Genomic DNA, 16,130 nt, shown 5'->3' with positions numbered 1-16,130 from the left:
TTCTTCTTATAAATCCTCAACTGCTATTTATTTATTTATTTTTGGCTGCGTTGGGCCTTTGTTGCTGCGCGCAGGCTTTTTCTAGTTGCTGAGAGCGGGGGCTACTCTTCTTTGTGGTGTACAGGCTTCTCACTGTGGTGACTTCTCTTGTTGCAGAGCACAGGCTCTAGGCACATGGGCTTCAGCAGTTGTGGCTTGCAGGCTCTAGAGCCCAGGCTCAGTAGTTGTGGTGCACAGGCTTAGTTGCTCCACAGCATGTGGGATCTTCCCAGACCAGGGATCAAACCCACGTCCCCTGCATTGGCAGGCAGATTCTTAACCACTGTGCCACCAGGGAAGTCCTCTGACACAGATTTGCACACTAAGCCTCAGGAATATTTTAACTTTTATCCTTTAACTGTGCCATTCACTTGGGGAGACCACTCTATTTTTTTTTTTTTTTTTTTTTTTTTTTTTTTTTTTTTTTTTTTTTGCGGTATGCGGGCCTCTCACTGTTGTGGCCTTCTCCCGTTGCGGAGCACAGGCTCCGGACACGCAGGCCTGGCGGCCATGGCTCACGGGCTTAGTTGCTCCGCGGCATGTGGGATCTTCCCGGACCAGGGCACGAACCCGTGTCTCCTGCATCGGCAGGCGGATTCTCAACCACTGCGCCACCAGGGAAGCCCCGGGGAGACCACTCTAGATGAAGATAATTGCCCCTTTTCAAATATAAAAATAAATTTTCTATTTGATATATTGGGCCTGCGAATTTAGGAAAAAGGTTGGTTTCACAATATACTGCCCCTGGCATGTCATTAGTGAAGTCGTAAACATGAACCAGAGTGTGTAGTCCTCTGAACATCTCTGCTTTTTTCCTTCTGTGCAGCAATCAAGTTTGATGAAATACGAGTGTTTGGTTACACTGCCTGGTCCCTCCTGGATGGCTTTGAATGGCAGGATGCTTACACCACTCGCCGAGGATTATTTTATGTGGATTTTAATAGTAAACAAAAAGAAAGAAAGCCCAAGTCTTCAGCACGTTACTATAAACAGATCATACAAGAAAATGGTTTCACTTTGAAAGAGTCCACACCAGATATGCAGGGTCAGTTTCCCTGTGATTTCTCCTGGGGCGTCACTGAATCTGTCCTTAAGGTAAGTGGCTACTTACAAATTAACTATAAAGTGGTGCAAATAGTACACAATATTTTCTTTCACTTTACTCACTGACATCTAGGAGACAGCTGTCAGACAATATCAAATACCATGATCACCTGGAGGTTATGAGGGGAAGATGGGGAAAGAGGAAGGAAGAGGAAGAGAAGAATTCATGCTTACTGAGAGCTTTTCATACTGCCCTCAAGTTGTATACAGTCTAGAGTGAACTTACAGTCATTTTTGTGAGAGGCACTTGTTAGTAGTGTCAAAATTAAAAGAAAATAATTTTATAGATTTTTAAAAAAAATTTTTTGGCTGAGCTGCACAGCTTGCAGGATTTTAGTCCAGGGACTGAACCCATGCCCTCAGCAGTGAAAGCATGGAGTCCTAACCACTGGAACGCCAGAAATTCCCTAGATTTTTGTTTTGTCAAAAGCAAATTGTTAGTGGCCTTTTATTTAAGTGATTCCTCTTATTTGATAAGTTTGGGTTATTTGCCTTACGAAGTCTTTATATCCCAGTGGGGCCTCCTGACTTGTCTCATTCCTCACCTTCTTCAGATGTTTACTCAGATGTCACCTTCTCAATAAGGCTTCCCTCCACTCCAAAAAGCATAACTCCATCACTATCAGTGCACATTCCCCCTTCCTGCTCTATTTTCCTATATAGCATTCATCACTCTCTAGCATAATATGTACATTACACATTTCCCTTTTTTCTCCAGCTTTACTGAGATACAATTGACATACAATATTGTGTAAATTTGAGGAGTATGATGTGTTGATTTGATACGTTTATATATTACAAAATCGTTACCACTATGGCATTAGCTATCACTTCCATACCATCACACGCAATTCCCATTTCTTTTTTTGTGGTGAGAAAATTTAAGGTCTACTCTCTTAGCAACTTTCAAGTATATAATACAGTATATTATTAACTATAGTCACCATGCTGTACAGCAGACCCCCAGAACATGTTAATCTTATAACTGGAAGTTTGTGCCCTTCAACCGGCATCTCCCCATTTCCCCCACCCCCAGCCCCTGATAACCACTTTACACATTTCTTACTGATCACCTGTCTTCCCCTACTAGAATGCAAACTTTCTCCGCAAGAGGGTGGAGAGGTTTGAGGCTTTGCTGCCTGCTGTGTGCCTTACTAGAGCAATGTCAGGCACATGGCAGGTGCTCAATGCATAGTGCATGAATAAGGTCAACTTTTAGAGCCAAGTGAGCCCTTCGAAACCTCTTACTCCAAATCCTTCATTTTATAGCTGAGGAAAGTAAGACCCATCAATTAACAATTGAGACCTAAGTGACTTGCCCAAGGTAACACAAATAGTGGCAGAACTGTAGCAGGCAAACTTCAAGCCTCCAGATGCACAATGCTCTTTCCAAAATAATAACTATTTTTTGAAGCTCCTACTATGTACCAAGCAATAAACTGCTTTATGTATGTGCATTGTCTACTTTATCTTTTTTTTAAATTTTTATTTATTTATTTTTGGCTTTGTTGTGTCTTCGTTGCTGCGTGCAGGCTTTCTCTAGTTGCAGTGAGAGGGAACTACTCTTCATTGTTCTGCGAGGGCTTCTCACTGCAGTGGCTTCTCTTTGTTTCAAAACACAGGCTCTAGGCGTGCAGGCTCAGTAGTTGTGGCGCAGGGGCTTAGTTGCTCCGCGGCATGTGGGATCTTCCTGGACCAGGGCTCCAACCCTGGACCAGGGCTCCAACCCATGTCCCTTGCATTGGCAGGCAGATTCTTAACCACTGCACCACCAGGGAAGTCCCTGTCTACTTAATCTTAAAACCCTCATTTTAAGAGACACAGATGTAGAGAACAAACGTATGGACACCAACGGAGGAAAGTGGCACGGGGGTTGATGGAGATGGGATGAATTGGGAGATTGGGATTGACATGTATACACTAATACATATAAAATACATAACTAATAAGAATCTGCTGTATAAAAAATAAATAAAATAAAATTCAAAAAAAAAAACCAAACCTCATTTTATAGGCAAAGAAACTGAAGTTTAGGGAGGTTACATAACTTGTCCGGGTTACCCAGATTTGTCTGTCTCCTGACCATTATTTTATAAGACCCCACAATACCACACTATTACCTGTATTCTAGAAGCATATGGAAAAACAAGATGTGCAAGTGATACGAGCAGACAAAAGGGTCCAAACCATGAGTGGGCAAAGTTATGAATCTCAACCCCTATTGATATATATATTTTTTAATTTATTTTTTTTCTTTGTGCGGAACGCAGGCCTGTCACTGTTGTGGCCTCTCGCGTTGCTGAGCACAGGCTCCGGACGCGCAGGCTCAGCGGCCATGGCTCACGGGCCCAGCCGCTCCGCGGCATGTGGGATCTTCCCGGACCGGGGCACGAACCCGTGTCCCCTGCATCGGCAGGCGGACTCGCAACCACTGCGCCACCAGGGAAGCCCCCCTATCGATATTTAAATAAGACTTTAGTAAAGGCTCAGAGGTGATAAAAGGGAGAAAGATACAGAGAGTAATATAAACACAGTGACTCACCTTCAGTTTGTGTCTCCTGGAGAGCCACCTACTTACCCAGTGTCTATCTCCTCCTCCACATGGCACAGGCAGGCCATCTTTTCCATACCACTTCAAGTAGGTTTATATTTTCCAAAATTTCGTACCCAGCAAAGAGAGGCCCCAGGGGAGACAAGAGTTCCAGCCTGTACATGATGCAACCTGTAAGTTCCTGCTTCCTCTGAAGACCCATCTGTTCCCAGTGTTTGACACTGTGAATGTCTGACCCCTCTGAGGACCCTACTCCTATTACTCAGAGCAATAGCCGATCACTTGGGTCAGAGGAAAGTAATTCTGTGATAAATCAGGCCTGGGTTTCTTGCTCACACCTGGAGCCCATCAAGGAGTCAGCGTCCCTTGAACTTAAACCAGGAGTGAGGATGAGTGGTTTGCCAAGAAAAATTAGGGTGCGTTTTGAAAACTCAGCCAGATGATGTATGAATAGATGATGGGTAAGCAAAAGAGTAGATGTTCCCTATAGGAAGAGTAATAAAGTGAAAGTAACACGTTAAAAATATTGCTATGCCTACCCACACACATCTTATTTTCCTCCAACCTTTTTTTCCTTCAATATTCTTCTCCAACATTTTGTTTTGAAAAATTTCAAACTAGTACAATAAACACCCATATTCCCTTCATCAAGATTGGCTGATTGTTAACATGTTGCCATGTTTGGTTTATCTCTCTCTCTTTTAGAACCATTAAAAAGTTGCAGACATCATTATACTTTACCCCAAAATATTTCAGCATGTGTCTTCTAGGAACAGTGACATTCTCCTATCTCATACTATTATCATACTCAGGAAATTTAATATTTATTCAATATCATTCAACATACAATCCATATTTCAAATTTTCCTAAATGTCCCAAAAATGTCCTTTATAGATTAAAAAAAAACTTTTTAAAAAATCATGAACAAGGACCACATATTTGTTGTTGTGTATTTTTAGCCTTTTAATTCAGAGCAATCCCCCAATCTCTTGGTATTGACATTTTTGAAGAGTTCAGGCCAGATGCTTGTAGAGTGTTTCATGGATTTCTCTGTTTCTTTATTAGATCAGTTAACCATTTCTGGAAATAATACTATATAGATGATGTTGTGTATTTCCCATACATCAAATTAGGAGGCACATAAAATCAGTTTGTTTCATTACTGAAGACATTAGTTGAAGTAATAGTCACCAGATTCCTTGGTTAAGGTGGCATGTGCCAGATCTCTTAACTGAAAAGTACCTTTTCCATTTATAATTAAGAATTAATCTGATGGTGATACTTTGAGACTGTATAAATATCCTGGTCCCCAACATTTAACCAATGGTCTTAACATTGATACAATAACCTTGCCTGAATTAATGATTACTTTGTAGATTGCAAAATGGTGAATTTCTAATTAGATTATTCCTTCTATATTTATTAGGTGAATTCTTTTAAATTCAATGTGTTATAATTCATTGTTGTCATTGTTTCCTTGGGCCTTTTGATACTCAAATTTTCTCAAATTTGGCCAATGGGACTCTTTCAAGCTGCTCCTGTGTCTTTTTGACATTTCCCTTTCAGGTTTTAAGCACTTCTTTATTTTTCTGACACAAGATGTACCAGCATCACTTCATTCTTTTCCTGCCCCAGACCTGGAAAAAGCCATTACTCCAAAAACCTCAGGATCCTTTTAGTGGAAAATAGAACTTTAGAACCAAGCTCTGGGAGCCAGGGTTGAGATCAGGATGCAATACTTTAACTATATCTATTGGCAGATTAATCACACACTGGCTAAGACTAATGCTTTCTGGAGCTTTTTAAAGTACGACAGATTTGGGGAATTCCCTGGCAGTCCAGTGGTTAGGAGTCGGCGCTTTCACTGCCGTGGCCCGGTTCAATCCCAGGTCAGGGAACTAAGATCCTACAAACCGCGCCTCGGCCAAAAAAAAAAAAGAAAAATTAAGAGATTTTTCATTTGATCTTGCCTTACCTTATGGCAAGATTTCCCTTTGTAAATACCTTTTCAATATCATGATGCTCTGAGATTTCAAAACACTGAAACTGACCATATAGGCTAGGAGGGTTTTACTCAAATAATTATATACAGATTTACCTTAATGCTCACATGATCAATGTTCTCTCAGTTTAATGTTCTAGATAACTGGCTGGCAGATGGCAAGTGGGAATGATATGATTTTGTAATTAGACTATGAAAGATGTCACACGAGAAAACAATTAGAGGGAAAATATTTACCAAAGGTTAATTACCCATTTATTCCAGGTGTATTTAAATTCAGTCATGGGAAGAAAAAGCACTTTAAAACAAGTTCAGAACTTTTACTTTTTTAAAATTAAGCTTGAATTTGGATATGTTTTTCTGAAGCCCTTTTCTGTTTTAATTTAGACTCAAGGGCCTAGCAATTATTGCAAGGAAAACTAAACCCAAGTTATAAGTACCTTATGTTTGTAGAGTGCTTTAGAGTTGACAGAGCAGTTGCCCAGATCACAGACTTCTCACAGCACACCTGTGAGGTGCGTGAGATTGCTCTGTCACTATACAGAGTTGCCAAGCCTTGAGTTTTAAAGGGACAGAATTAGAACAGGAATCCAGGGCTCTCTCCCTAGTGGAGGGGCAGGGAATGGGACGCCATCAGATCCAAGAGTCAACTTGGGAGTTTCTGAAGGTTATTTTAGGGTCTTTTCTTTTCATAGTTCAAGTACCTTATGTAAGGAGGGTGTTGAGTATTCTCCCATTAAATGAATAAATGCTTTGTTCTCACAGGCACATGGGTGGGGGAGAAACAGAATGATGCACATGTGATATCACTTGGACTTTTCAAATAAGGTTAGAGAGATGCCTTCAGCAAACGCAAGGGGTCATTCCCTACCCTGTCCCACTGTCTTCTTTTAGGAACCGTGGCTGGGGTCAACCAGACCCCTCTAGCCCCAAGTGCCTATTTCAATGAAATCCTCAACAACTGGAATGTTAACTTTGCCTTCAATTTATGGCAGGGTTTGGAAGGTCCATCTTTTGTGACTCCTTTTAACTGAGAGGACTAAACCAATTTCCTGATGCATTTGAACAGAATCATATGAGAGACCCCCACTACATTACTGGGTTTTTAGGACCGACGAACTGGAAAACAAGCTTCTCAGTGTTTTCTTTTTTAAAATTAATTAATTAATTAATTTTGGCTGTGTTGGGTCTGTTGCTGCACACTGGCTTTCTCTAGTTGTGGAGAGCGGGGGCTACCCTTCGTTTCGGTGCGTGGGATTCTCATTGCGGTGGCTTCTCTTATTGCAGAGCACAGGCTCTAGGTGAGCAGGCTCAGTAGTTGTGGCTCGCGGGCTCTAGAGCGCAGGCCCAGTAGTTGTGGCGTGCGGGCTAAGTTGCTCCACAGCATGTGGGATCTTCCCAGGCCAGGGCTCGAACCCATGTCCCCTGCCTTGGCAGGCAGATTCTTAACCTCTGTGCCACCAGCAAAGTCCATTCTCAGTGTTTTCTGAAAGACAACTTGTTTTCCAAGCCAAGCCCTGGGTGTAGTTCCTTCTCTACATTTTCTGGTCTCCCCAGTAAATTTCAAGGGCTGAGAGGGAGGATAACCCATCAGGCCTTTTTTCTGACATCGCCAGAATAGCAGGACATGTGCATCATTTATTTTCTCTATTGTCAGTGAGAGGCAAAATAAGATCAGGCTCTTCTTCTTCTCAGAGGATGTATACCGAGTCTGTCTGCCAGTGTGTGCTTTACCTGAATGTGCTTGTTTTTCACAGCCAGAGTCGGTGGCTTCCTCCCCACAGTTCAGCGATCCTCACCTGTATGTGTGGAATGTGACGGGCAACAGACTGTTGCACCGAGTGGAAGGAGTGAGGCTGAAAACACGACCAGCTCAATGCACGGATTTTGTCAGTGTCAAAAGACAGCTTGAGATGTTGGCAAGAATGAAAGTCACCCACTACAGGTTTGCTCTGGACTGGCCCTCAATCCTTCCCACTGGCAACCTGTCCACGGTTAACCGACAGGCTCTGAGGTACTACAGGTGTGTGGTCAGTGAGGGACTGAAGCTCAACATCTCCTCAATGGTCACGTTGTACTATCCAACCCACGCCCACTTAGGCCTCCCCGCGCCTCTGCTGCACAGCGGAGGGTGGCTGAACCGGTCAACGACCAAGGCCTTCCAGGACTATGCCAACCTGTGCTTCCAGGAGCTGGGGGACCTCGTGAAGCTCTGGATCACCATCAACGAGCCTAACCGGCTGAGTGACATCTACGACCGCTCTAGTAACGACACCTACTGGGCAGCCCACCACCTGATGATCGCCCATGCCCTGGCCTGGCACCTCTACGACCAGCAGTACAGGCCTGTGCAGCGCGGGGTTGTGTCGCTGTCTCTGCACTCGGACTGGGCCGAACCCGCCAATCCCTATGCAGACTCGCACTGGAAGGCGGCCGAGCGCTTCCTCCAGTTCGAAATCGCCTGGTTCGCAGAACCCCTCTTCAAGACCGGGGACTACCCGTTGGCCATGAGGGAGTACATCACCTCCAAGAATAGGCAAGGGCTCACGCGCTCCGCACTGCCTCAGTTCACCGAGGAGGAAAGGAGGCTGGTCAAGGGCACTGCAGACTTCTACGCCCTGAACCACTTCACCACCAGGTTCGTGATGCACGAGCGGCAGAACGGCAGCAACTACAACGCGGACAGGGACATCCAGTTTCTGCACGACATCACCTGCCTGAGCTCCCCCACCCGCCTGGCCGTGATACCCTGGGGAGAGCGCAAGGTGCTGAAGTGGATCCGGAGCAACTATGGAGACGTGGATGTTTACATCACGGCCAGTGGCATCGACGACCAGTCTCTGGAAAATGATGAACTCCGAAAATACTACTTAGAGAAATACATTCAGGAAGCTTTGAAAGGTGAGGTTTGGGGGCTATTTCAGATACAGTGAAGTATGACATTCCCAGATAGTATGAACAGAAGAATGAGGGGAACAGGCTCATTAATGACAGTGTCAGCTCATTATGGGAAATTTGGCAAGTATAGAAAAATATTTTTAAAAACCTGAAATCTTACAACCCCGAAAAAAGTGCCTAGACTCGTGCTGACTAGATATCATTAATACAACTGAGCTCATACTATAATCTCGTAGCCAACTTTTTTCTTAATATCACATTATAAATGTGTTCTATACCATTAAAAGTTCCTTGTTAACATTATTTTAATGGTTGCTTAATATCTCATTATAGGGACATATCTCAAATGTACTTAGCCACCCATCTAATGTTTGATACTTAGGTATTTTTTTAACTACTAAAAAAATACGTATCTTTGTATATAAATTTTTGTCTTCATTTCTAATGAACTCCTTGGGATGCATTCTCCAACATGGAATTATTGGATGTATTATAAACAGCAGTGTTTGAGAGTGCTTATCTCACATACTCTCCCCAGCATTGGTTAATATCACATTTTAAAAAAATTTTTTAATGTTCATGATCAGTTTGTTGAAGCTGCAAAAAGTTGCTAGAAATTTATTCATTTATTTGACAAATATTTACTGAGTACCTAGTATGGGCAAAAACTGTTCTGGGCACTATGCCACCCCTGAGCAAAAATAAAGATTACTGTCCTTTATGGAGCCAATATTTTTCTGGAATAAGAGTCAACAAACAAGTATAAGATATAGCATGTCAGGGGTGAAAAGGTCTGTGGAGAAAAAACAGCAGAGAAGAGGGTGCCTCAGGGTGGGAGACAGGAGAGTGGTTACAATTCTAAATAGAGGGGCTAGGGAACCTCAAAGATCCTCAAAGAGAAGTGAGGCAGCAAACCTATAGTTACTTAAAGAAGTGTTCCAGGTAAGAAGAGCAAATGCAAAAGCCCTGATGTTGGAGCATGCCTGGCATATTTGAAGATCAGGAAAGAGGTCAGGATAGTTAGAAAAGAATAAGCAAGGGGGAAAGTAATTGAAGATGAGGTCAAGGAGGTAAGGGAAGAGGCAAATCAGGTAGGGCTTAGTAGGCCATTGTAAGAACTGTGGCTCTTTGAGTGAAATAGGAAGATTCTAGGAGATTTTAAACATAAAGGTGACATGCTCCAACTCACACTTTAAAAGAATTACTCTGGTTACTCTTTGCGAATACACTGTAAAGGAGCAAGAATTGAAACAGGGAGAATTGCACTGGTCTGGGTATGGATAACAGTGGATTGGATCAGGCTATTAAGAGGGGAAATGGTGAGAAGTGGCCAGGTTCTGGATGTATTTTGAAGGTAGTCAAACAGGATTGGATGTGGGTATGAGAGAAGAAAGATGATTCCAACATTTTGGCTTGAGTAACTAAAAGGATGAGTGGCCATTTATCAGGTTGGGGAACAGGTTTTTGGAGATGAGCCGTTTGTTGTGCACAGGTTAAGTTTGAGATGTCTCTTAGACGTCCAATTAGAGATGTCAAGTAGGCTAACAGATATGAACCTCAGGTTCAGGAGAGGTCTGGGGCTGAGACAAATTTGGGAATCAAGAGCAAATGGATGGGGCTTCCCAGGTGGCGCAGTGGTTGAGAGTCCGCCTGCCGATGCAGGGGACACGGGTTCGTGCCCCGGTCTGGGAAGATCCCACGTGCCGTGGAGCGGCTGGACCCGTGTGCCATGGCCGCTGAGCCTGCGCGTCCGGAGCCTGTGCTCCTTAATGGGAGAGGCCACAACAGTGAGAGGCCCACGTACCACAAAACAAAACAAACAAAACAAACAAACAAAGAGCAAATGGATGTATTTAAAACAATAAAGCTGAAGGAGATCACTAAGAAAGCCAGCATAGATAAGAGGGCAGAGCCCTGAGAAACCAGTAAAAAAAAAAAAAAAAAAGACTGAACAGGAGCCAATGCTGTAAAAGATAACAAAAGGAGGATGTGCAATCAAGGGAGGTTGTTGTTTCTGCTTAAGATACCAGTTATAGCATATATATATGGAAATGATCCAATAGTGAGGGAAAATACATGAGAAAAGAGAACAATGGAGCGATGTCCTTGAGTAGATGAGAATAAACTTAGTGAATGTATAAGTGGAGAAGTCAGCTTCCTCCAGGAGCATGAATAGGTCCATCCACAGTAACAGGCAAGAAAGCAGAATACCAGTGCAGATTCCAGTAGGTGGGTAGATGTGATTATAGGAGACTGAAGTTCTCCTCTGAGAGCTTTAGTTCAGCAGAAGTAGGGAAGAAGATCATCACTTCAAAGCAAGGATGACAGAGTAGGGTCTATCAGTTTGAGGACAGAAAGGTGTGAAAAAGTTGAGGGCTTCCCTGGTGGTGCAGTGGTTAAGAATCCGCCTGCCAATGCAGGAGACGGGTACAAGCCCTGGTCCGGGAAGACCCCACATGCCGCGGACCAACTAAGCCCGTGTGCCACAACTACTGCGCCTGCGCTCTAGAGCCCATGAGCCACAACTACTGAAGCCTGCGTGCCTAGAGCTTGTGCTCAAGAGAAGCCACCACAATGAGCACAGGCACTGCAACGAAGAGTAGCCCCCACTCGCCACAACTAGAGAAAGCCCGTGCACAGCAAAGGAGACCCAACACAGCCAAAAATAAAAATAAATAAATTTATTTTTTTTAAAAAGTTGAGGAGAGCTAGAGTGAGTGGCTGGGGAAACCAAGTGTAGTTATTGGGCAGCACAAAGGGTACATCTGAGATTTAAAATCAGGCCAAATAGGCAAGATTTTTCTGCTTTTGACACTAGGAACAAAAGTGACAGTAAGTCCTTTGAGCTTCATGGCTCCAATTCTTAAATCTGCTTTTCCTCTAGGTGTTTCTGTATTATTTTGGATCAAAGCTTTACTTCAAATTTCTTTTTTTCTTTTTTTTTTTTTGTGGTACGCGGGCCTCTCACTGTCGTGGCCTCTCCCGTTGCGGAGCACAGGCTCCGGACGTGCAGGTTCACCGGCCATGGCTCACGGGCCCAGCTGCTCCGCGGCATGTGGGATCTTCCTGGACCGGGGCACGAACCCATGACCCCTGCATCAGCAGGCGGATTCTCAACCACTGCGCCACCAGGGAAGCCCCAAATTTCTTTTTAAAGTTATAGCATTACGCATATTTTCATCTTCTTAAGATCATAAAAGAATGTAAAAAAAAAACCTTTAATGAAAATCACATTTTATGGACACGAGTTTGTTTCAATGAAAACTAAATTCTTATTCAAAGATATTTTATAGTCCACTTGTGATTAATAATATTCATTTCTGATATTTTTCAGCATACTTAATTGATAAAATCAAAATCAAAGGCTATTATGTATTCAAACTGACTGAAGAAAAATCTAGACCCAGATTTGGATTCTTCACATCTGATTTCAAAGCTAAATCCTCAATCCAGTTTTACAACGAACTGATGAGCAACAATGGCTTCCTTTCTGAGAACAGTAGTCCTAGATGCAGTCAGACTCAAAAAAACACAGAGTGTATTGTCTGCTTACTTCTTGTGCAGGAGAAACCGCTGATATTCTTTGGATGTTGTTTCTTCTCCACCCTGGTTCTACTTTTATCAATTACCGTTTTTCATAAGAGAAAGAGAAGAAAATTTTGGAAAGCAAAGAACTTACAACACATACCATTAAAGAAAGGCCATGAGAGTTCTTAGCTAAGCTGATCCTACAATATTTCTGTCTGCATGATGGAAAAGTTTAAAAATTCACTCCAGTTCCATATACTGGTAACTTACAGAAGATACACCTATATTGTAGAAAAATGACAGTTTTGAGATATTAGTGATAGCCAAGGTAATGACAACAGATGTCTCTGCTGTGTGGTTCAAATTTTCCCGTATGTGTTAACATCAGTGAATTCAGTTCTTGGATCTAAGGGAAAAGCTTCCCTAGACGGTAAGGTATGATACATTGTTTCATGGAGTTTGATGAGCTGTATCCTATCATTATTCTAGCTTTTTCCTACGAATACCAATAGCTACTTATGATAAAAGAAACTGTTTTGAAAAAAGTGCAACTTTGTTTTGTTAAGACTCCATAGCAGAGATTTAACACGGGATAGTCAGTGATAAATTCTGTCACTTCTAACAAGGTACTTTCCCCTTTGGTCAGGGTTTCTCAAATGAAAGAAAAAATAGGGTAAGTAGTGCTTGTCTATAGCTAGTTACAGTATAGACTGTAGCACATCAATCCCTTAGTTTTTCTCAATAAAAATTAAAATTATTAAGCACTCACAAAACATCTAATTCTGTGAGGTCTTTTTCCACATGATTTTTTAAAAATAACATTTAATTTCCAAACCTCATCTCATGTTAAAGATCAGATGACTAAGATTAAAGAGAGCTAGACCCAACTGCCTGTGATGACAGGGAAGTCACTCGACCTCACCGTACATGTACAGCAACTTCTTTAGACAAGTTGACCTTATTCCTCACTTGAATTTTCTGAGGTGACAAGATGTAGCATACTTAGGAAAATTAAAACATTCTAAAACGACGAAAAGTTTTTAATTATCAAGTTACCAAAGGACCATTTATCCCATAAGACTTGATCTCTCCCCTGAAGTGCTTCACTGTTCTGACACATGCACACAGAGACCTCTCAAGGTGTAGACTGCTGCCATATCTGGACCTCTCAACTGTGTCTCTTAGGACACAATTCAGAACGTTGGTGGTCTGCATGAGTTGAAACTATTCTTACATTGCAACTTTGGAAACTAAATCCTAGTAAATTCTTAAACCTGAATTTGCAGTTTGACTTTCTTGAACTCTATGCTTAATATTCATTCACTGTATTCTCAATGTTGGAAGAAAACCTGAATCTAAACTCATTTATATACATTCTTTCTTTAGGTGAGTCAGTATTTAAATAACTAACCATTGTCTACTCTCCTGGAATTTTGACTTTAAGAGTCAAAGGAGGGACCTCCCTGGTGGTGCAGGGGTGAAGAATCCACCTGCCAATGCAGGGGACACAGGCTCAAGCCCTGGTCTGGTAAGATCCCACATGCTGCAGAGCAACTAAGCCCGTATGCCACAACTACTGACCCTGCCTTCTAAAGACTGCACACCTAGAGCCCGTGTTCCGCAACGAGAAGCCACTACAATGAGAAGCCCAAGCACAATGAAGAGTAGCCCCCACTCGCCGCAACTAGAGAAAGCCCATGCACAACAAAGACCCAACTCAGCCAAAAAATTAATTTTTAAAAAATAAGCAAACACTCATTAAAAAAAACCAAACGCAACCCAAAATAAGTAAATATAAATAAATAAATCTAAAAAAAGTCAAAGGAAAGCTCTTATTTCCTACATAACTGAGATACTAACTGATAATAGAATTAAGTTTCAAAGATACAGATAACACAACTGGTCAATTCAAACAAATGCAAGTGATGAGACATCAATTTGCTATCTGGCTGGCCAAATTCAAATAGTAAAATTTGGCAGATGTGTTCTTCTATTTTCCTGGTTCTAACTACACCCCTCCTTCAAACTTAGATTTTAGGTTATGCTTCCCAAGAAAATTTTTGTAATTTTTTTTTGAGAAACACTTAAGTTATTGGGCTTGAGGCTATACACAATTACAATAACTGTTTAATTTTAGGGATTATCAGTTGAGAAACTCATCAACTCTTTAACCTCTAACGTCCAAGGTTTTGAAAAGAAATGCATATTCAGTCATAGGAATAACAAACCTTTAGAATTAAGATTTTGCTTTTATAGTCTCTTTGTGTTTTGACTAAAGTATCTTGCATTCATTGTAACTCCACTAAACAGCATTATTTAATGTCTTTACATTTAGTGCTTAAGACTTATGACCCCTTTTTAAAATTTGTTGCCTTGCCATAAATTCTTGCAAATAGTAAAGTCCCTAACCCAATGCCTACCTTCTTCCCTTTTTTTTGCCAGTTGGGAACTACTTTTTTTTTTTCTTTTTAAACTTATTTTTTGGCCACACCATATGGGAATCTTAGTTCCCCAACCAGGGATCAAACCCACAGGCCCCTGAAGTGGAAGTGCAGTCTTAGCCACTGGTTTAAGCCATCATCGTAGGAGAGTCCCTAGGTAAACATTTAAATCTGGCTCTTGATCAATTATATTTACTATTCAGGTTTTCCTTAAACTCATTTTAAAATCATAAAGGGTCAATTAGGAATTGTTGATAGCTTTTGACAAGGTGATCTTTAAATTTAAGCTTTTCTGAGACTTGGAAGAAAATCATCTTAAAATGTAGCTTGTGTTACTTTGTATATTGTTACATTACTGTTGTATTCAATGTAACAAACTGTTCACTAAGTCTGATATATATGGAAATATCACAACTATGGTGTTTTAAAGAGCCTCTGGAAAATGAGGTCAGTACATTGTGACTAGGTGTTTAATTCTTGATGTAATTTATTCCAAATAAACCGGTTTATACTGATTATTTATATTCAACTAACAATCTGGTCAGTTTTAAGAACTGTGGAACGTGAATGGGTTTGGTGTTGTAACTGGGTTCTGCCCCAACACTGCCTCCCCCATCCGCCCAAACTGTGTGCCAACTGGGTAACTTACTCCTGAGTATGTTTTCTGATTATACAACGTGGACTCCTACACCTCAAAATTGAAAAAACACACACGTGCTTATCCATAGTAAACAGAAAACGTGGAATTCTTCCCTGGGGAGAACTAGACTTTCATTTACCACATCCAAGTTACTGAATGGAAATGACTCCTTAGCTACAACCAGACTGCAATAGTTATGCTGTGAAGGTCTCACACCACCCACTTCACTCTTGGAGAGCATCACACTTACTCCCACAGCTGCTACTACCGCCTATATGCTGACACTCTTCAACAGTTACACCTCTCTATCCCTCTGCAATATTGCCACTTGGAAATTACTTCCTCAACCCTCAAATTCTGTCAACACCTTCCAAAACATCTTTCTAGCCCCATTACTATTACTGAATCTGCATAACTTGAATCTCCCTGGCAATCTGGGAACCATTCACTCAGCAAACAGCTAAATGCAAGACATTTTTCCAGGTTCTTTACTTGGAATATTCCAGTGTAGAAAAGACCACATCCTCATGAAGGTCAGACTCTAGCAGGAAAAAAAAAAATACAATCAATACACAACAAAGTAAACTATTAATACTACATTATAAATACCATGGACAAAAACAAGTGAAGCAGGGTAAGGGTATGCTAGGATGGGCATGAGGAATGAGCCCAATTAATAGGATGGTCAACGTAGGCTTCACTGAAAACACTGGACTATAGACTTGAAGATAACCTGTCACTCCAAAGGGAAAGACAACTTGAAGGCTTTAAGGCAGTGGTATTGAGCAGGAAGGTCAACTCAGTCAGTGTAGTCAGAAAGGTTATGAGGGAGTTTGAAAAATGCATTCTGGTTACTGCTGAGAACAGATGGGAGAGGGAGGAGCAAGGGTAGATCAGTTTAAAGGGTTTTGGCTTCATCTTCTAAT

General features: G+C 41.7%; 1 protein-coding gene across 1 annotated transcript in view; it reads left to right on the top strand.

The window, feature by feature from the left end:
- KLB (klotho beta) overlaps positions 1-15,079 on the top strand; it is a 38,882-nt gene extending 23,803 nt beyond the window's left edge. The window contains 3 exon segments of the mRNA XM_059067044.2: positions 866-1,134; positions 7,455-8,598; positions 11,930-15,079. Coding sequence (XP_058923027.1) covers positions 866-1,134; positions 7,455-8,598; positions 11,930-12,312 — 1,796 coding nt within the window. The 3' untranslated portion in view covers positions 12,313-15,079.
- Positions 15,080-16,130: the final 1,051 nt, after the last annotated feature.

Source organism: Kogia breviceps, chromosome 6, assembly GCF_026419965.1.
Source record: "Kogia breviceps isolate mKogBre1 chromosome 6, mKogBre1 haplotype 1, whole genome shotgun sequence".
NCBI classification, from domain to species: Eukaryota; Metazoa; Chordata; class Mammalia; order Artiodactyla; family Physeteridae; genus Kogia; species Kogia breviceps.
Note: the sequence above shows the minus strand (reverse complement) of the source record. Positions and strands in the feature narration are given on the sequence as shown.